Source organism: Falco peregrinus, chromosome 7 (genome assembly GCF_023634155.1).
Source record: "Falco peregrinus isolate bFalPer1 chromosome 7, bFalPer1.pri, whole genome shotgun sequence".
In the NCBI taxonomy this organism is placed as follows: Eukaryota; Metazoa; Chordata; class Aves; order Falconiformes; family Falconidae; genus Falco; species Falco peregrinus.
In genome coordinates this window covers 6,005,011-6,025,065 of record NC_073727.1, presented here as the reverse complement: position 1 = coordinate 6,025,065, position 20,055 = coordinate 6,005,011, and the positions used below count along the sequence as shown (strand labels likewise).

The following is a 20,055-nucleotide window of genomic DNA, read 5'->3' as shown; positions in this document are numbered from 1 at the left end:
GTTCATGTTCCCTTAGTGCATAGTGTTCAGTTGTGTACGTTTTTCTCCAGAGCACTGTTATTTAAAGACAAGAAGCTTCTAAGATATCCGAAAGGACTTCTAATTAAAGATGTTTTTGTATAAAGAGTGAAATGCATTTAATGTAAAAACACAGTTTCCATCTTCTTGCTGTTTACGTCCCGTGCTACAGGTGCCAAGCAGAATTTTTGCATTTTTTTCGTGGCAGAGGCAATGAACAGTTACTGGGGACTTGACAAGCCACACCGGCTTTTGTGGTTAAAGAAGCAAAGGTGCGGTTGCCCTGTCTACAGCAGCGCTGTCCCAACTCGGGCACTTGTTTCTCAAGCGTAAGCAAAAGGCCTGTGTGTGTTCCTTCCGATCCCTGCCAGCTTGTTCCCTCTGTCTTGCAGCCCCTGGTGAGGAGGATCTTTGGAGTGATGGGCTCCTTACATCCCTCCCCAGGAACCCCCGTTACTGCTACTCAAGGAGCGATGCTCACGTGCTTCATTAACACTAAGCTTACTTGAAATAAATGTTGCTGTAACAAATGTTGGACGTTGACCGGCTTGCAAAGAGCAGTGGGCAGAAACCAAAAGTTTTTGTCACTTCCCGTCCAGTTTGTCAGGGGGTTGGGGTATTTGGGTTTATAATTTGGGATGGCGCATGTGTTCCAGGAAGACGGTTACTGAAGCAGCTCCAGCGTGTGCAGCTTGCTTAGCTGCAGGGATCGGGATGCAGTCCTGCGGTCTTTACCGATGTCACTTAATGGCAAAGCAAATGTGCTGTCATGTCATGATAAAGCTTCTAAATCAGAAGTGCAAACCTTTAAAAGCGCTCGTGTAAAGTGTGAAGGTAAAATATACCGAATGCCCACCCGAGGAGCAGTCTCAGCCCAACCACCAGACTGAGCTCTGTCATCTGGGAGCTGCAACCGCCAGTGCGAACATCAAAGCTTCTACCATGAACTCCGACTTCAGATGCTCTGCAACCCTTTTATCTATTTTTTTTTCCCAGGTTACAGCAGCTTGACAAGCACTGCCAGGCCACTGCCCAGCAGTTAGTGGAGTTGCTCAACAAACAGAATCAGCTCTTCAAAGAGAAGCAGCTGCTTACAGAAGAGGTGCAGTTTCTGCGAACACAGGTACTGTGCCAAAAGGAAGGCAAGTCTGAGGGGAATATTCTGCAGCTTTAGCAGGAAAATCTGCCAGCAGTCTCATTTCAGCTGTTGGATTTTGTTGCTGTTGTTTAAAATAAGGCATTACCTTATGAAAAAAAAAAAATAAAAAATCCATGCAATTGGAAAGAGACTGGCAGCTGGACCTGAGTCTCACTTAAACCTAAACTAAATGAAGAAAGTGTTCTGAAGTGGCTATAAAACAGCAGAAGTTCCTCTTGGTGACAGTTCCTAGCTTTGTTATCAGAAGATTTTGTGTTCCTTTTTCAGAGATAAGGGAAATTGTTCTTTAACAGCAATAATGTTTAAACGGTAGCTTGGTGTTGATAATCTCTCTGAGCTTTTTGCTGACATTTGTGCTGACATTTGTCAGCCTTCAGTCCTCCTACCACTTTGTGGTGTTTTTTCCGCCCTTTTTTTTTAAAAAAAAGTCACTTATCTTTCCTGCTACTCCATGACCACTCACCCTAATGTGGGATGGTGCACATGCTCGTGCCTGAGCACTGTCCACTGCCCTGCATCTCTAGCAGGACTGACTCTTGTTCCCAGTGGTCCCTAGGAAGCTGTGGCTGCTTGTGGACTGTTGGGGTGGGGTTTTTTATGTTTTTGGCCACTGCTCTTCAGTCAGTCAGCGCTTTGGAAATAAAGGAGAGGGCTGCATGGGTGGGGGGTTGGTTTGTCATTCTTGTTTCACAAAAAGAAGAGGGAGAACTAGCAAGCACAGAATGAGGTTTTCAGTAAAACCATTAACAAATCAAACCCTCGTTTTGTGACTAAGTAGATGAACTAATTTAACAATATCACGATGCTTTCTAACTCGTGAACTAGTGAGTTTGCCCGGGATAACTGGAGTCCTGTTAACGAGGTAACGAAAGACATTCAGTGTAGGAACTGAGTCCAGGAGCACACCTAGCAGTAAATAGAACATGAATTGGCCAAAATACTTAACTCATACTATTAAATCCATACTTTGTTAAGTCGTTAATCATGTCAGTGTGTTTGGTTTCATGGGATTTTCTGTTGTTGTAGGCAAACTTGGTAGCTCAAGGTGGGGTGAGGTTATCAGCATGTAGTAACTACTGGCAAATTTCAGGGCAACCATAGTGTTCTCTCTGTAAGATAGTTTAAGAAGGGGGTTGTTCAGAAAAGCAAATTAAGATTTCTGTTTGAAGGGAAGCACTCGTGGTAGCGTGAACCGATTTTACATGGTCCACAGGGATTTTGTTATTGATAATCTATTTTATCTGGAAGCAAGCGTGCTTTTATGAAGTTGGGCAGAAGCACAAAAATCATTCGGATGCCGTACTGCTAGCAAGACCTGACTGGCAAAAGCTTCCTTCTTTATGTTCATTACAAGTTAATTGTGCTCCAGAGGATACTTTTTAACTTGAGAACACTCAGAAGAGAAGAATGATATAAAAAATTATTACAAAATGAGTCCTAAAAATCTATTTGCAGCTATTTAAAGCAACAGTGGTTCTCTGGGAATTGGAATTCAGCCAAAAAAAGCAGCCTGCAATATCAGACACTTGTTTTAAGAAAACTGAAGAGCAGCTCACCATAAATGGGAGCCTTTAACTACAGAAAGATGTATGTAGTTAGTGTAGAAATACATTTTTTTAAAATCCATTGCAGAATTGGTGTCAATTGAAGGGGAAAGTGATATCATATTCCACATTTTACCGTATTGTTCAACAGTTCTCCTTTGTAATAATTTAACTTTTTATTATCATTATTTGATGGGGGGAAGAGGGAGAAACCAGTCATACCTAATCTTTTAAAAATTATGTAAAATACACTAACCCAAATGTGCTATTGTATCTTGGAACATAAGCCACTAGTAACTGCAGTTGCATATTTCAGGAAAAAAAATGGGATGCAGATCTCAAACAGGACACAGATGGAATCAAGTAAAAACCTGGATGGATAAAGAGAAGTGAGCAGAAGTAGGTATTTTTTCTATATCCTATATATAGAGAGAGGGGAGGGAGAGGAAAGGAGGACTAAAACTATTTGCAGATGTGGGTTGAATCTGGCAAACACTTCAAGACAAAAGGGAGAAGGAAGTGTTTGAAACATTTTTGGGTTTGAAATTGTTAGAGCTTTTTGTGTTTGTTTTTCTTAAGCACTAAAAAATTTAGGACAAGCACTCCACAGCAAAGACAGGTTTACCTGACAGAATTAAAAAAAAACCAACAAAAAAACCAACAAAAAAACCACAAAAACCCACAAAACCCCAAAACTTAAAAAATTTAAATTGGTGGGAAAGGGGAACATAAAACTTTTAGCAAGGTAGGAAGTTCTAGAACTCCGATCTTACCATAGGTACTTTTTGGTCTGGATAATCACTGAGTGTTTGTCTTTTGATTTGGAATTGGTTAGTTTTGTCATTTCCAGTAGTATTTTCCTCACAAGGAAGCTGAACTCTCTCTCTTTGTTCAGACAGGCTACAATTTGTTTTGTAATGAATTATAAAAGTTACTGTCTTGTTGAAAGAAACATGATTTATATAATCGTACTCGAAGCGGTTCTGTTGGAGTTACAGCTGTTAGAGCTGCTCCTATTGCCTTTAAGAGTTACTTTAATTTAAAAGTCCCAGATTTTAAACTAGCTGAAACAAACGCTGACGAACCTGTAACCTTCATAGGATTTGTTTTCAAAACTCTGGTTACTTCCTCTGCAGTTTTTATTTCTAGTGTTAGTGTTTGGTATAGGCAGTGGGGAGATGGAGAAGAGAAAGAAAAAGAGAGAGGAAGAAGGATGTCTTTAAATCCCACCGCATTCTGGTGTTTTGAGAGTCTGGTTTTCATGGAAAACTCATTTGATGCTATAAGGAAAATTCTGGGGTTTAAAGTGAATGCAAAAAAAATCACCATAAAAGAAATACCTGATCCTGCGACATGCTGAATTCCCTTACAGGCAACGTTGAGTTAAGAGGCTTTTAGCATCCTTCTGAAGGAGTGACCAAGACAAGTACTACAGTTTTCGAAAACATCTTTTTCATTCTCAGCAGTGAATTACGTGCTTTTAAAATAGTTATGTTTAATCTCCTATTACGGCAAGAAGCTCGGTATTATTTCAGAATAGCCACCTGCTACAACAGGAAGATGCTCGCACTGTAATTTTCATGTTCATAGAGCTGAAAAGGACCAGGATGAAAATGTGGCCCGATCTTACAGGCCATTAAGCAAACACTTAATAGATGGCACTAATGTTTATTAACGGTCTGCCCAGCATAACATACTCAGGTCCACATAAAAAGTCAGCAGTTTAATTATGGGATGTATACCTCTCACTGTGAAAGTTTTCAAAAGGTTCAAGTTTTGAGTTTCTACCTTTGACCGTCTCTTATACTGCAACTTGCTGCAAGTCAGAGGATGAGAAATACTTCGCTCCCCTCCCACGCAGGTACTAACCCCAAGTGTGTAGCGTGGCCCACAACCCCCTGAGCTGCGATTACCGAGTGCTGCCCAGCCGGCGTGAGCACGTTTCTGAAAGCTGGGATGCTCCTCACTCCAGGATCTGCCTTGGTGTGTCCCTCAGCTTGACAGAAAAGCGTTTGTGCCGGTTGCTAACCCCCCGGCAGCCGCCGGCTGCTGGAAGGGGGTGCTGGCCGGCCTGGCGGTGTTTGGGCCGGGGGGGGTCACCTCCAGCCAGGGTGCCCGTCCCGTGGTGCTGCTCTGCTTCCCCTCAAACGGCTCCTCCGGCCAGCCAGCCCCTCCCTGGCTTGAACCCCGCTGTCCCTATGGCGCAGCCACTAAAACCATCTCCTCCCTCATTACAGATGTCTCTCCACAGCGAGCACGCCTGCCAAGAGACGGCCCTTCTCCTGAACAGAAGTTAGAATATACCCACCCGTGACTATAGGCCCGTCCTGGCCCCTCTGGTGGCTCCGTGGGAGGTGCTGCCGAGTTCCAGCTGTTCCCCAGGGCTGGTTTGCTTTGGTTTCTTGTCAGCAGGAATTTTCAGTGAGGTTCCAGCAGGGATGCAGCAGGTGACGTGCCCCCGAACACCCCATTTGCACTGGTTTTCACGATGTGTTACAGAAGGGGAGCTTTATGTCCAGCAAAAAAGCAGCTCGTCCATCTCTGATGTCAGAAGTGATTCAGGCTGATCCTTACGCAGCCCTCAAGTGTTCTTCGGGAGACCTGAAGGCTGCTGAGGTTACGGGGGGGAGGGCTGCGGGGCTGCGGGGGTTTTAGTGTCTTAATGTGCCTCTGCCAGGCATTGGTACCAGCCAGAGCCATTCCACAGACAGGTTGGTGTTGGTTTTTTGGTTCGGTTTGGGGTTTTTTTTAAGCAGCTGAAAGCAAAGTCTTCATTACTGCTTGGATGGAGTTTAGTCAGAGGTGATGAGAATGAAACTGTGACAGGAGGGGATAAAGAGAGCCTGCTGCTTGGTACCTGGCTGCCCTGGTGGGACACTTCAAGTGCTGCATCACCTAGTGTTTAGCTCTTCAGTCTGTGAATCTGCAGCCGTAGGAGGCCCGGACCGCTTGTGCGGTGCCTGGCCAGTGGGCAGAGCTGAGCAGAGCTCAGGAGCGAAACCTGGCCTCCCCGGCGCTCCACCTTGGGGTCTGCAGCTGTGCCGGGGCGGACTGAGGCACCTGCGCCACCCGAGCGCTTCCTCGCCGAGAGGCAGCTGGCGGCTCCTCTCCCCCCTTCACGCGTACAGCAGCCGCAGCCAAACCGCTCGGCGTGACGTGGTTCTGCTCCTACCCAAACGCCCAGCCTGCGCCCTCTGCATACCCCAGCACCCAGATAAAGGGGTGCCCCTGAGGGAGGCGGGGGTGTGGGCAGGAGCCTGGGCAGGCCGTGCCGTGCCGCAGGGGCTCACTGGGTCCCAGCGTGCCGCTGGGAGGAGCGGAAACTTCAAGACTGGTAAGAGGCGTGCGCTGGCACCACCCCAGTCACCTGGGCATGCGGAGTGACGGATGCGTGGCCATCTCGTTAAGAGACCTGCGCATCTTAAACGACTGCTTTGGCATCCAGGCTGCCGTACAGGGGGCACACAGGGGCTCGGCCGGTGTCGGCGCGGTATTTTCAAAGCGGTTAAGGCCAGGCTGTGGTCAGGTGGAGAAACGCCCGCTTGAGGACGGTCAGCATCTCGCAGAGCGTTAACACTGGGTGGCAGGAGGCCCCCCAAGGCTTTGGGCTGGAAGTACTGGTACCTGACTGGTGTGCAAGCACACGGGCAGGGCAGTGGAATGCTTTCTGTGGCTGTAGGGGATGAGAAGAGGGAAAGGCTAAGCTATTGAGTTAGAGGCATATATGACAGCGTGACAATTCCTGGGTAGGAAGGTTTGGAAGTTGGCAAAGGGGTGCCTGGAGAGGGGCGAGTCTCTGCCTCGGGGTGCAGCTGGGCACGCTCGCTTTGGCAGCGCAGGGGGCGAGCAGCGAGCCAAGGCGCAGGGCTACCGCCTGGGCCACGATGGGCAGCTGCGCAGCAGGGGAGGGGGCTGCTCGGGGACACTGTGAGCCACCCACAACGGCACCTGCTGCCAGGAGGCTTCGGCGGGAGCTGATTGTTTGCGGGGGTTTTGCCTTTCTCAAGCTTCTGCCCATGCACTAACCCCGGCCGTAACGCTGGGGCTTACAGCAGCAGGGTGGGTGTCCTCTGGCTGTCCCTAGCCCGCCACTGATGGAATTCAAGCCCCAGGGTGCTCGGTGGCTGTAGTTCGTTTTGCCTCACCCTGGTTGCAGGCACAACTTTAGCCAGTTGGTGTTAGTGCGTGTATTTTGGGGGGGGAAAGTACCATGTTATTAATTCGTTCTTTAGTGAACTGCAGCTTCATCAATTCTCCTTTTCTCCACTTTAATTGCCTTACCAACTAAGGGGGAAAAAAACCACCAAAACCCTTTAGTCCTCTAATGCAAAACCAGCCAAAGTAGAAAGTTTATTTTTATTTCTGAGGTCATTTACATCTCTTAAATTCAAACTTTGGAACTCCAGCGGCTTCATTCTAGGTAGCTCCCCAGCTCCAATCGAGTTTGAGGTTTCGCTTGTAACTCAGCCCTGAAGTGCTACCGCGGAAGCAAAACCAACAGCTCCGCAAGAGCTTCGGCACTGCGCGTCACCCTTCCCACAGCGGGGGAAGTTTCCTACTGGCCCCCTGGGCGGCGGCGCCTCATGTCGCTGCAGCTGCCCACCCCGCGCATGGGCTGGCACCCACCTGCCACCCTCCTGGGAAGGAGAAGGGGCAGGACCTCAGACGTGCCCCAAAACAAGGGCTCAGCTCTTCACTGCTAAGTACGAGCCGTGTCTAAAGCTCACGGAGATCCTGGGGTTTTTCCGAAATCAAATAGCTCCTGTTCTTGCTACCTGTAAGACTTGTGATTGCAGGGAGGCGAGGGCAGCAGGGCTGCGGGAAGCGCAGGCTTGGAGCGGCGCCTGTTTACACCGTGGTGCATTACCGGGCTGTAACCAGGTCTGCGTTTCTCTTCTGAGAACTCACCCACAGGCTGAAGTGACGCAAATGAGAACCAGCGGCCAGGCAATACAGGCTACTTACTTACCCGCCCGCCGCCTCCTTTTATCTTTCAGGTCTGCTCTGCACCTGGCTGACCCCTGGCCGAGGCTCACCCAGAGACACCCCTGCAGCCACCAGGCACGCTGCTGGCCGATTTCACCTGCTCTCTATTTGGTTTTAACTCCAGACTCACCCATATCCCGCAGCCTTGCCAGCCTACCGCGCTTCCCAGGGGACAGCCCAGCCTTTTCCGAACAGACGAGGCTCGCGAGCCAGCTTTAACAGCTATTTTTTATAGCGTGGACTTAATTTGTAATTTGTACAAGTCTTTATAAAATCTTTTTATCTATTTTTGTAATTGAACATAGCTGTCTTATTTACAGACTGGTACCAATAAACTTAAATTAGGTTCTTGTTTTCCTAGTTCTGTCCTTGTGAACTCCAGGGAAGGCGTGCGCACGGGGAGGAGGGAGAAGGGGGCTGTTCCCAAGTCCCGCGCAAGCACGCTGCGCTCCTGCTTCTAACATTCATGACCAGAATCTACCTGGGAACTTGATTTGTACAGGGCACTTGTCGCTTTTTATACCGAAGCGAGAGTCTCAACAACTACTCAGCCAGCAGAAAAGCATTACGAACAACGGAGAAGGATTCCATATAATGTGGAAGAATTTCCACGGGGCAGGTTTCCCTTCGTAAAACATTTCCCTGGCTAAAGCCTTTAAGGGAACCCTCGGTCCGTCCGGATCAGCCTTCACGCGAGGTACCCAGCTCTCGGCACCGATGTGGCGATGCCGGATTTTTCCACCGGCAAAGATGTGGCAGTCTCACTGCTGGGCACCAGCTGAACCCGGCTTCAAAACTCACAACATTTGGAGGCCTGCTTGCTGGTTAACTGCACGCTTCTCTTTTTAAAAGTTACTTTCCAAATAGGAGACTGTTTCTGAAAGAATTTATCTCAATCTTCTGCTAACTAGTGTAGGATAAACCAAGTGCATAAGAAAAATAGTTTCTACACCTATTACCTTCAGTGTAGTTGTAGAATTGCACTAGTAAAGGGGGGGGGGGAAAGTGCAAAGAACAGGTCCCTGTTCATAAAGCTACCTCAGCCAGCACGAACGCATAAACCGTAACAAAAATGGGAGTAACACCACATGCGGTAAGTTACCGTTTGCGGTGGGACACAATCTTTCCTTCCCTTGTATTTGAAGAATTATTAGTGGTTCGGCCCCTAACATCAAAGTGGTTTTTCCTCCCTATTTCAATTTCCTGCCATATTAAACTGCCAAACACATCTGATCGCCTCGCTGAACTGCTTCACCAATCTGACGCTCATCAGGCTTAGAACGGCCTCAGGTCTGAGCAAGCCTGATGACAGAAAGTTCTCTCTACTCGAACTCTAGGTGTTTTCCGTAGAAACGAGGCTGACAATTTTTTAAGTGTCACTACTTTATAGATGGTTACACAGGTAAGAATATACATTTATAAATGTAGGAATATGCAAACTTTTTTTTTTTAAATTTATTTTTTATTACTCCACAGCATAAATCTGTGTTTAAAATAGGAGAAAGTGCGTATAGGCTACGCGCGCAAAGGAACTCTGGCACCTCGTCCCAACACGTAGGCTTCACTGAGATCCAGGAGCTGCCGTGCCCCAGCCCACGGCACAACTGGACCCTCAACCTTTCTGGCCCTGCCTCACCTGCCAGGTGGCTGCTGGTGGCCGCACACTGCTGCCTGCTAGCCACCCACCCACCCGTACCGGCCTGACTTGACCAACGCATCCTGGGCTGCCAGGATATGCAGCTGGAAGGAGGTTTTCATACTCATCCCAGGCGTCGGCACAACCCGTTACGGTGCTGGGAGCCTAGAAGGAATCAATTTCCCTGCAGCAGCTACTCTGCTTCATAGCAATTAATTAGCCGTTAGGCGCAGACAGCACCAGGTCTGCCTGTCTCATGGTTCTCCCCCCGCCCCCACTTCTACTTGGGCACAAAATGTTTCGTTTTACAAAGCTTACGCGTGTCAGACCAGGCGATCAAATCCAGGCAATCCCACCTCCGCAGCCAGAGCGCAACCCCGCGCCGCAGGACGCAGCCTGCCCGGTCCTGCCGCTGCCGCATCCTGACCTCCCAGTACCGCCGCTCCAGCGGCCGGCCGCCTGCCCCTGCCGGAGGTGAGGGAAGCAAAAAGGAGAAAAGAGGAAAGAACCTGAGACCTGGATGAGGCACCTCTATTCCAGGGCAGCATTCGCAACCGAGCGCCGAGCTACAACCCGAGCGCCGCAGGGACACTCCGCCCTCCTGCCGGGCTGGCCCCAAGGGCCCGGCGCCAGCCTGCGGGCTTCAACGAGTCCCACTCCGAGGTGCCCTGCAAATCCCACCTTCCCGCTGGTTCCTCTCCTCACCCTAACGCGCTGTGCTATGGGATGTGAGGCTACACGAATTTCATCAGATGGCAAATCCGTTGTGGGTGTTCTGATAGGAACGTAGCCCTGTGCAAGCGTTACTTCACAAGTGTAACCCAAATTTGCTTTTACAAGTGACATACACCTCGTAGAGTAAACATGAACCACCTGTGTGGAAACAGCCTCGGTCCAAAGCACAGATACATCTTGCTTAGTCATAAAAACTTTTTTTTTTTTTAACAATACTGTAACTTAGTAATTTACAAGCTGAAACTGATCACCCAGTATTTGAAATACGTCACAGCGAGTTACAGTTATCACTAGGACTTCTCACAGCAAATAAAACTTGTAACTAAACATGCACAGATCATTATATATACAGTGATAAAAAAATAACGATGTACATTTTCTTGTAAGAAGAAATTAAGTAAATTCTTTGTGCATTTCAGGATTGAAACATCTAACCTATATAAAATTACTTTAAAATATGAAGTAAATATTTAACCCAAAACTTGAGAAATCTTTTGTAATCTGCAATATAGCCTTCTCATTTCGGTTTTTCTTTCTCTGACACAGACCAACTTAGGAATTTTATCCTCTAAGATATTTAATAGTAATGTGCAGATATAAAAAAATACGTCCTTTGTGGCAAGCTTGAACATATATATATATATATATTTACAAACCTCCAGAACAAGTTAGCATTAAAAAACACAGAAGTAGCAGATTGACATAGTGCTTTATTTAAGCTGTCTGTACGAAGGAAAATAATGTGCATCCCTATCATATACGTGTAAAAATACTAAGGATGTACAGTGTACAAAAACAGTTTCTTGTAGTTATTTCACATCCTTGTGGGTCATATACTTAAGGAAATAAACAGTTTAAGTATGACCAACAGTAATACGGTTTCTTGGGTTCATAATCGTGTCTGCTTAATATCCTTAACCATATGACTAGATCTTGCATGGATCTAATGAAAGAACTAGCAAGGTCAAGAAATGTCACAAACTCTAAAGCTACAGGGAGGTAATTCAATTACCAATTTAGAGGTTTTTATTTAAATAAATACTTTACATTTCATGCTTGCCTGTAATGCACTACCAGGAGCAAGATAAGGAAATTCTACTGTAGACAGTACAAACAGTAGCAGCAAAGTGTGTACATTGAGGTGTAATATATAGACCCTGCAGTTAGTAAGGAAAGACCTTACTTTTGTACTCTAGGAGAAGCACATGGCCCCTGCAAGAACAGTCAGCTTTAAGAAGCCGCAAGTAAAGATGGAAGAAGAACGTAAAACAATACTGGAATAAATGTTCTTTAAGCAACAGGAATGTACTGGAAGATGGATTAGTGTGAAAAGCGAAGCCGTGTGCAAAACTGCCAAAATCCAAACAGAAATGACCTATTTCCTCCGAGATGGCTGCAGTACAAGAGGGCATAGTATGTCATGGAAGGCAGTACAAGCTGGACTCAGGTCTGAAACGTACTGTGCTCAAAAGGCTCGCCAAGGTAACCAGCCTCCGCCTCCTGTCCAAATCCAACCGCAACCGCGCACAGCAAAAGAAGAGCTTCAAAAGTTTCCCCGGGCACCGCTTGCCCATTTGTCTTTCACCCGTTTCTAACACTGGTAAGAGAGAGAACCCGCCAACCCCCGGCAGCACCAGCGGCCGCTGGCTCTCTCCGTAGCATAAACTTGATCAGTGATGTTTTGGAAGGCAGACAATACAAACGCAAAGTGAAGTCTTAGAAGGTTTTCAAATTATTCACTGACAAATATTTACCGCAAACCGCGTTCTAACTAGCTGCGCGATGGAGAGCTAACCACAGGGCTGCTTCTGCAGGCAAGGAACAGCTGGCCAGAGGTGCGGCACCCGTTGTCATTAGCTTGAGGTGCCTCATGTCAAGAAACTTATTGCTATTACAAGCTGAAAACATAGGGAAAAAACACAGGCATGTAACACGGAGTTTTGAGTCGCCGTAGTTTTAGTCTCTAAGCACGAGGCCTTTGCAGAGAACTAATTAATGCCCATCTATCTATTAGGTACTCGGTTATTTCAGTCACTCACTCGCTGTGTCAGTGTAGACACCTCCACACTACCAGCGCAGAACAGACCTGCAACGCGTTTGCTGTGCTCCTCTCTTGCCGTAGAGGGATAATCTCTGCACGTGTTTAGTGTTACAAGGTGACAGCAGGAGATCCTACATAGTTAAATATACATCGTGATATATTTCTGACTGATTATCCATCCGTTACTAAAGATAAAACACGAAACACGAAAAATTGTCTAAATTAGTCTGCGTCTTTAGCTGCCTTGCTAAAATGCCCGTCTACCCCTTGACCGTCCCAGCACGTGCACTGCCAGCAGTGGGCTTCATGCCGGGGCACTCGGCGTTCCACGTCAAGAGGCTGAGGCATCTGCGTAGGAACATCTCGCCTTTCAGACTCAGCTACTCATTCACACAACGCAACCAGTAACACTCTGCGATATCACAGTCTTCGTGGGAGCTAACAGGACCCGAACGCAGAGATACTTCCAATGATAATCCCATGGAGTCCGGCTTTTCAGGTGTCGTTAGCAAGGGCAGGCGCGCGCTATCGCGGCACTGCGCTGTGTCCCGACTCCTAGCACCAAGGGGTTTATTATTAAGATTATCATTGCTGAAGATCAAAGCTAAAGTTTATGCACATGTGCTGTTAGATACAGATCTTCGGAAATGGAAAGACGTTTTCCTATCAGTGGAGCGTTTCTTGCGATGTTTTAAACTCAGTCAATCAGGTACCACAGTTACATGTAACGTGCTGGGGTCTGAGACTTTTGGTTGAGGGCAAACCTTTCTCGAGAACGGCTGATCCCAGAAATTTACTCTTTTACTTATTAAAATAAAGTGCTTTTCTTGTAATCACTGTGGTCTCATTGTTCAAATGCAATTCCTTCATACAGAACCGAAATTTTCTATTGTGCTGTCAGGCTCTTACATTACATTTATCCTCAATGGAGCACAAAGACGTAGCTTTTTCGTCTGTTTGTTTTTAACCCTTTGGCACATGAGGTTGGAATTCCTCACCTCTATTGCCAAACAATTAAAAAACAGTATTTCATTCACAAAAATCTGATTCTAAGCAGTATGTACAATTTCAGAGCCGTGTTAGAATTTCCACGTGGGAGAAAAGTGCATCATTCCCTTCAGCTTGTACAGTCCTTCCATATATTACAAAATTAACTGCTATAAGCCTGTTCTATCTAAGACGTAGCAGCATTTGCAAACATGACACATACAATCCTTATCTCTAAAAATAAATACTACTGCAGTATAACAAAAAAAAAAAAAAAAAACCAACCCACCAAACCAACAAAAAAAGGAAAAAAAGGAGAATATTCAGAGTGAAACACCTGGAGAAGAAGCTAATTCACAAACCCAAAATCAAAACGAGTAAGGCAAACACCTGTTTACCTTGGTGCACACATTTTGGTGAAAAGCAATACCATTATGCCTGTCTACATTCTTCAGCCATCAGAGGTGACGTATATCATGAAAGAAAAAGAAAAGCATGAGAAAGATGTTATCTGGTGCAAATTGTAAGACCCCTAAACAACTTCAACTGCTGCTTTTACGCCTTCATTTCTTGCATGTATAATGTTCGATTCTCCGTGATTGCACATGAACCTGGAAGTTCTAAGTGGCAGGCTGGGTGAGCCCAGCCCTTCTGCTTCTTCTGTAGTATCCAACAGTAATTAAAAAATAATATATATATATATTTATATATATCAACAGTTTAAGTCCTTCTCTCAAACGTTTCCCAAACAAATTCCAGCCAGATGTTAATGACAGAGACCTGCTTCAAGTAATGATATGCCTAACAAAAACCTTGCATATGTACATCACCACCCCTATGTTTCCTCGTTCTAACCAGCACAAACAGATGCAAGAAAATGTTATAGACTAGTCTTTTCAGACTAATTACAATTTTGATTCACCTTCTGGAAGAAGATAAGCTAGACCAACACGTTTTTTGTTTAGCCTCCACTGTGAGGGAAAATAGATGACCGCTTGCGCACAAGGTGTACAACGCCGAAGTCAAGTCATCTACCTTCAAAGAAACTGTTAGTAACTTCTTGACATTGCTGTTCTGCTGAGACTGTGGGCAGCAGCCACAGCAGGAGAGCGTAGTAGAGAAAAATCTCGTATTTCATGCAAAACCAAACTGGATTTTGGGTAGGTCTGGGAAAGACACTTGTTCAATTTGGAATGGTCTCTGAAGGTGCCCCTGCTATCTTAAGTAGGATCTAGTACTGGTGGTGATGTTCAGGAATCATTTTCAGTGAGAAACCTAAGATGACAGTGAAGCAGCAGAACAAAAAAGTTATTCTCGTCCACTTGCAGAGTAGGAAAACTGGGGGAAATGCGGCCGCCTCTCATTGTCCATGCAGTCCATACCATCCTCATCATCTGTATTAAGGGAGAAGTTCAAAATGTCATTATATTTGCAACAAAATGTTATTATTCACCTGATATGCAGTACATCTTTCAGGGTTCAATGCTGAAGTCGAAGGCTCAAGTTAAAGGGAGACTTGAGTCACATACGCTTACCCTCGTAGAGGAGAATGATGCTCCCATCCTTTCAGTAAGTCACCGCTTATTTCAGGGTGGTTTGGTTCGTTCGTTTCTCTATGACTATCACCTCAGAACTTCAGTCATTACTGCCCCTTCTAGGCTAATTAAAACACACCAGCACATCCAGCTCCTGGTAGCACAGAAGCCGATTGCTGATTGAACCAGCCAGTTCCCATGTTTCTTAAGGTGAGTTCAGGAAATTATAATCTTAGCATAGTTACATTTAAGTATTCCTCCATTTCTAACAGAGAGTTAGAAGGAAAACCAAAATGAACAGTTCATGCAGGTTCTATGTGTTTCAATTCTTACATATTATTTTTTTAGTAAACTATTTATTTCTACAGTATTTACTGGGATCAGAGGAAACACGGACTAAGCCAAATTCATAAATATTTTTATTTACAAAATTCCTGCAGTGCCAATGGAAACCAGGCACCAGATGTTGCCTAACTGAGAATTTGGATCTACATTCTCACATGGATTTTTTTAACAGTGCTTATTATTAAAGACTCCTACTGAAACTGTTATTCTAATGATGTATTTACATGCAAACTTTCAGAATTACACATCGTTTGTACCTTTGTATATTCTACATATAAAAACTAGAGTTAATGGAGGTTTGGGCAATCGCTGTGATGAGGCTGCTTGACTTCAACAGTGCCTCTCAGTTCTGTAACTTCAAATACAATCTCCCTTTTACACTGTCAATTTAAATTAGGCTAATGTACAGAGCCTGTTTGTTTTGCTATCAGTTTAATTACTGTAGATACAAGATATAGTTTCAATATTCACTTAGCATGATTTCCAAAACTTTGATATTTAAATAACTGGCCTAGATGTTATAAAAACCATTTATGTAACTATAAAAGATCTTTAGCTCAGCAGAAACCTTTTGATACACAGTTACCAACCTTCCACCCCTAAAACCCATTTTAACCCCCTCACATCAGGCAGAGGTGATACCAAGTTGTAGATAACACGATTACTTGTAGATTTTACAAGATAAATAATTACAAATCATTTCCTGTGGCAATACCCAGAAAAGGCAAAAGCCCACGTGGTCCCTGAACCCCTGCAGTTTGCTGAAAGATCTACCTGGCACAAGAGAAAATTCACCTTTGTGATGCTGGCGATGCTACTGACCACAGCCTCTGGCGAGGCAGCCCTGCCAGGTCTGTGGGAGGGCTTTCCCACATCACAGCTGATCTCTGCCCTGCTGCTGGTCATCACCCCCCATTTTATTATTCTTACGATTGGGGTGGGGTTGCAGCTCATGCTAAAGTTGCTGCAGCAGCCAGATGCTTACCAGAGGCCAAGATATGTACTTCAGGTAGGCAGGTTGTTTCCCTGCATTGGTACTGATCCCTTGCTCTGGATTTAATAAATTTAAAGCTGAAGTCTTAGTAGCATAGAGATATTTTGTACTGCTTCAACCTTCGATGGATAAATAGCCATTCTCATTTCATATTTGGAGTTTCAAGGGATCAGGACTTTATGATACTGAATCACAGACTCCAAGGTAATCCAAATGTTAGCAAAATATTTTCAAATTCTTATCATGATAGATGGGAGAAGAAAGGGTGGGTTTTTTTCACAGCAGGAAGATTTAAAAGCCCTTAAATGACTGTGTTCAAACACTAAAAATGCAAAATCCAGAAAATACTCCAGATCTACATACCAACAGAAAACTGTAGATAAACCTAGGAATCCTAAAACACCAAAAATGAGCTAGCTCTATGAAAGGGTAATCAACCTTAACTATAGCCTTTATTGTCTACCTTTGTGATCCTCCTTCCCCATCCTCCAATTAAAAAAGAAAAATCATTCAAGAACTCAGCACCAAGATTTTAACTGCTCTGGCTTGGTAAATTAATCCAGACCTTCTTAAGCCCTGGCTGGGCTGATCAGATCATGATTCTTGTGTGTGTACCAGATGACAAAAAATAAAGACGACAAAAATAAAAACTGTGGCGAAATTACATTCACTCCAACAAAGAAACTCTGTGCAATGCCCAGTGCAGCAGTTACATCTATATTAATAACTTCTTTAAGAGCTCTGCTGAAGCACAGGACTCAATAGGAAATTTCACTTTCAAGTAATTGATATCTACACAAGAGACACGCACTTATCTCTGGCAGCTCTTCTCTCTCTTTTTTTTTTTTTTTTCCTTTTGGTCTTCAAAGTATTTTAAAATACACCTAACTGACTAAACCTAGACAACATACTAGCAATATCCACATGCTTAAAGTAGGGTCCATGTTCCAAGTACTTTTTCTTGAACTGGGACCTTGACTGTCAACCAGCAAACATTTGAAGCTGGTGTTTTGTCTTATTTAAAAATAAAACAAAACAAAACAAACCCATAAAAGCCCAAACAAAACAAAAAACCACACCAAAAATACCCTCAAACCCCAACCCAGAATGTTCTAATATTTTAAGTTTTGTAATTACTCCTTCTTTAAAAACACTGTCATTGAGAGTTACTCTTACACACTTCCATATGAACACTTTTATCAGTAACAGTGAGAATAGCTCTTCCGTTCAAAACAACAAAGTGCTTTATTATAAACTGATTATTTTTGAGTTATGCATAATTTCTGACTTACATTTTTCAGGCGGCGTTATTGTAATAGTCTGAGCTGTGAATTCTTCATCAAAATACCTGGTGTCTGTCTCAGATGTCACTTGAGGTTTAAAAGGAGGTACAAGCTGAAAGGGACCAAGAAATAAAATGAATGACTATACCTGAAACCAGCTAAATTACTATCAGGAAAACACATAAGTTCTTCTTTTCCCCTACACCCCTGATCGAATGAGTAGGTCTGTGGAGAAGCAGACGAGTCTCTTAACTTCTATTAAGAGCTAGAAGCCTTTAGAGTCAATCCTAAAAATACCTAGCTCCAAATCTAGCTACTAGCACAACACGGCTAAATTCCAGGTATCACTCTCACACAACTTGCAGATAAATTGAGCTGCATAAAGATAATTACCTAGAAACTCCTCAGGCCATTCTTCTAATTACCCACATAGGCATCAGGCAAAGGCACCTCTAGGTACTTCACCACAACTGAGTGGTATCAACAGCTAAGGCCAAAAGGACTATACAGAAAGCATAGTAAGCACCATGGTTTGGGGTTTTTTTTTGCAGGGTTGAGGCCTCCATGTGAACTTACCTTGAGAAGAAATTATGTGAATGTGAAAATAAATGTTAGATTTGAAAAAAAGGCCAGTTGATCTTATATGAGTTGCTGGATCTAATCCTGCCTACTGCTTTCATGGTGCAGTGCAGGATTTCCCAGCAGCAGATCACCAGTGTTTGCTGACTTCCCTGCCCCTCTTTTGAACCAGCCATGCTATCCACCTTCTCTCCAGAATAACTGCCTATAGGCCAAAGATTTGAAGGCAGGCATAGTCGGTACAGAGCATCATGCCACCAGTCCAAAACGCTACAGCAGGTTAGTACGTATGCTATTGGAAAAGGGGGGGCGGGGGAGCGACAATGTTTTGGGTTGTATCTTGGAGCCCTTTAGTGTTCTCACCTCATATGCAATTTAAAATACACACCCTGAAGATAGTGTATTGACCTCCGTTTCTATATACCAGGTGACATTATGGTTCACTGCTATTATCAGAGCTTGCGTGTGGTTTTCCCACGTATCATGAACACTAACACCAAACAATTAAATCTGTTCATTTACCCCACAGCAAAAGAAGCTGAACTGCTGTTAAATCCCCTCCCAAGTTCAATGCACTTGGCACAATTTATGATACACAAGGTACACTGCAGAAACTCTTCTTTTTGACGTCATTTTTCACAGTAGTAAGATGTTTGTGATTTTGCTATGTTCAATGCAGAACTTGTTTTTGTTTGGTTTTGGGTTGGATTTTTTTGTTGGGGTTTTTTGGGTTTTGGGGGTTTTGATTTGTTTGATTTTTGGTTTTGTTTTGGTTTGGTTTTTTTATAGCTTGGAAAGGTCTGCATGAGCTGGTGAATGTTAGAATCAGCTCTGGATCCCAGCACTAACCAAAGGACACTACACAATAGACAGACAGAGCCATCCAAAACCCCAAAGAGCTAGGCTGCCCTGTGAGGACTAGGCTGTGTAAGCGTGTAGTGCTGCACAACCAGCCAAAGGAGCAAGGTTTTCAACAAGATACTCTTCACAGTAGATCTCTATCCAGAAAATTACCATGAATTCATTCCTTCACAGCTTAGGATGAGGCATAAAAGATTAAAATGTGTTAAAGCACCTAAAGAGGGCACTTAAACCGCGAGACAACAGCAAAAAAAGCTAAACAAAAGTACGCATAGGTGCATACACTCACGTAAAACCTCTCTCCATTTTTATATCACCATTACGAATGCACACGCAAACTCCCATTGTTTCCAAATCCAGGCTGAAAACGGCCACCCAGTTCTTTTCACGTTTTCCCTCTCACACAGGACATATTACACTGACAGCTGGTAATGTGAAAGTCATGTTAGCTGGAGCAAGATACCTTCACTGTACTTTGCAATAAGAGAACCACCACAATGCTGGGTAGTTCTTTTGATGTAGGACCAGATTCTGCTGCCATCCCTCCCAGGATACACTTAAAAGTCCTTCAGCATCACCCTTCATTCAACAATTTGACTCTTTTTCTCCCTGCAACGGTATGTTTGTTCTTTTTATCACATACTAGAGCTCTACTTTGTCTGATCCAAATGTTCAGTAACAGTGCAAGCAACTGTTAAGCAAAAATAAATCTATCACTTGCATATACTTAAACAGTACAATAAATCTGATTAATACTTTTACAAAGTACATTCAGTTTTCCCTTACATTTTCCTGAACAGAAAACATGCAAACAGCAGAGGGGTATTTGATGTAAAGGTTTTGGGGATTGTAGGATAAATGCTTAAGCAGCAAACAGAAGAATCTTCCAGGTATAAATCTAATTTCATACATTGTTTAAAAATATTCTTTTTTATTGTACTTTTATGCACTTTTATGAATATTATTTCTGTATGCATCCGGGCCATCCAAATCAATTCCGCACTGTTAAAATATATTTCCAAAGTTGTACGTCCCTCCAGTAAAGCAATCACACAATTCCTAAGCACAGAGTTACTCCAGTGGAACATCCCATGTCACTGTTTTTCTCAGTTTTCTGTCTCAGCGAATACTCAAAAAGTAAAAAAAAATAAAAAATAAAAAAAATAAAAACCCAGAAAGATTACATGAAGCCAAGTAACATACTCTACTCAAGGCCAAGTGACCACCAATGCACATCCTTTTAAAAGACACTTTCACAGTTCTCTAGCAACTGAAGTAAACATCAGATAAACTCATGATGAAAAAAAAAACCATTAGATAATAGGTTTATAATAAATCTACTATTTCCCCAA

The 20,055-nt window shown here is 44.1% G+C and overlaps 2 protein-coding genes across 8 annotated transcripts in view; one reads left to right on the top strand and one right to left on the bottom strand.

Moving 5' to 3' along the window:
• The window catches only part of SDCCAG8 (SHH signaling and ciliogenesis regulator SDCCAG8), a 116,347-nt gene extending 108,490 nt beyond the window's left edge, over positions 1-7,857 (top strand). For 2 of the 4 annotated variants that reach the window (XM_055810978.1, XM_055810977.1), the window contains 3 exons: positions 1,015-1,141; positions 3,038-3,120; positions 7,719-7,857. In XM_055810978.1, the coding sequence (XP_055666953.1) occupies positions 1,015-1,141; positions 3,038-3,088 (178 nt within the window). In that variant the 3' untranslated portion in view covers positions 3,089-3,120; positions 7,719-7,857. Of the gene's footprint in view, positions 1-1,014; positions 1,143-3,024; positions 3,121-7,718 lie in introns of those variants that run through there. The other 2 variants (XM_055810981.1, XM_055810979.1) reach the window with 2 other exon arrangements.
• A 2,911-nt stretch (positions 7,858-10,768) lies between these two features.
• AKT3 (AKT serine/threonine kinase 3) overlaps positions 10,769-20,055 on the bottom strand; it is a 161,998-nt gene continuing 152,711 nt past the window's right edge. For all 4 annotated transcript variants that reach the window (XM_055810983.1, XM_055810982.1, XM_027779862.2 and 1 more), the window contains 2 exons: positions 17,273-17,375; positions 10,769-14,500 (listed from right to left, as the gene is read on the bottom strand). In XM_055810983.1, coding sequence (XP_055666958.1) covers positions 14,415-14,500; positions 17,273-17,375 — 189 coding nt within the window. In that variant the 3' untranslated portion in view covers positions 10,769-14,414. The remainder of the gene's footprint in view (positions 14,501-17,272; positions 17,376-20,055) is intronic.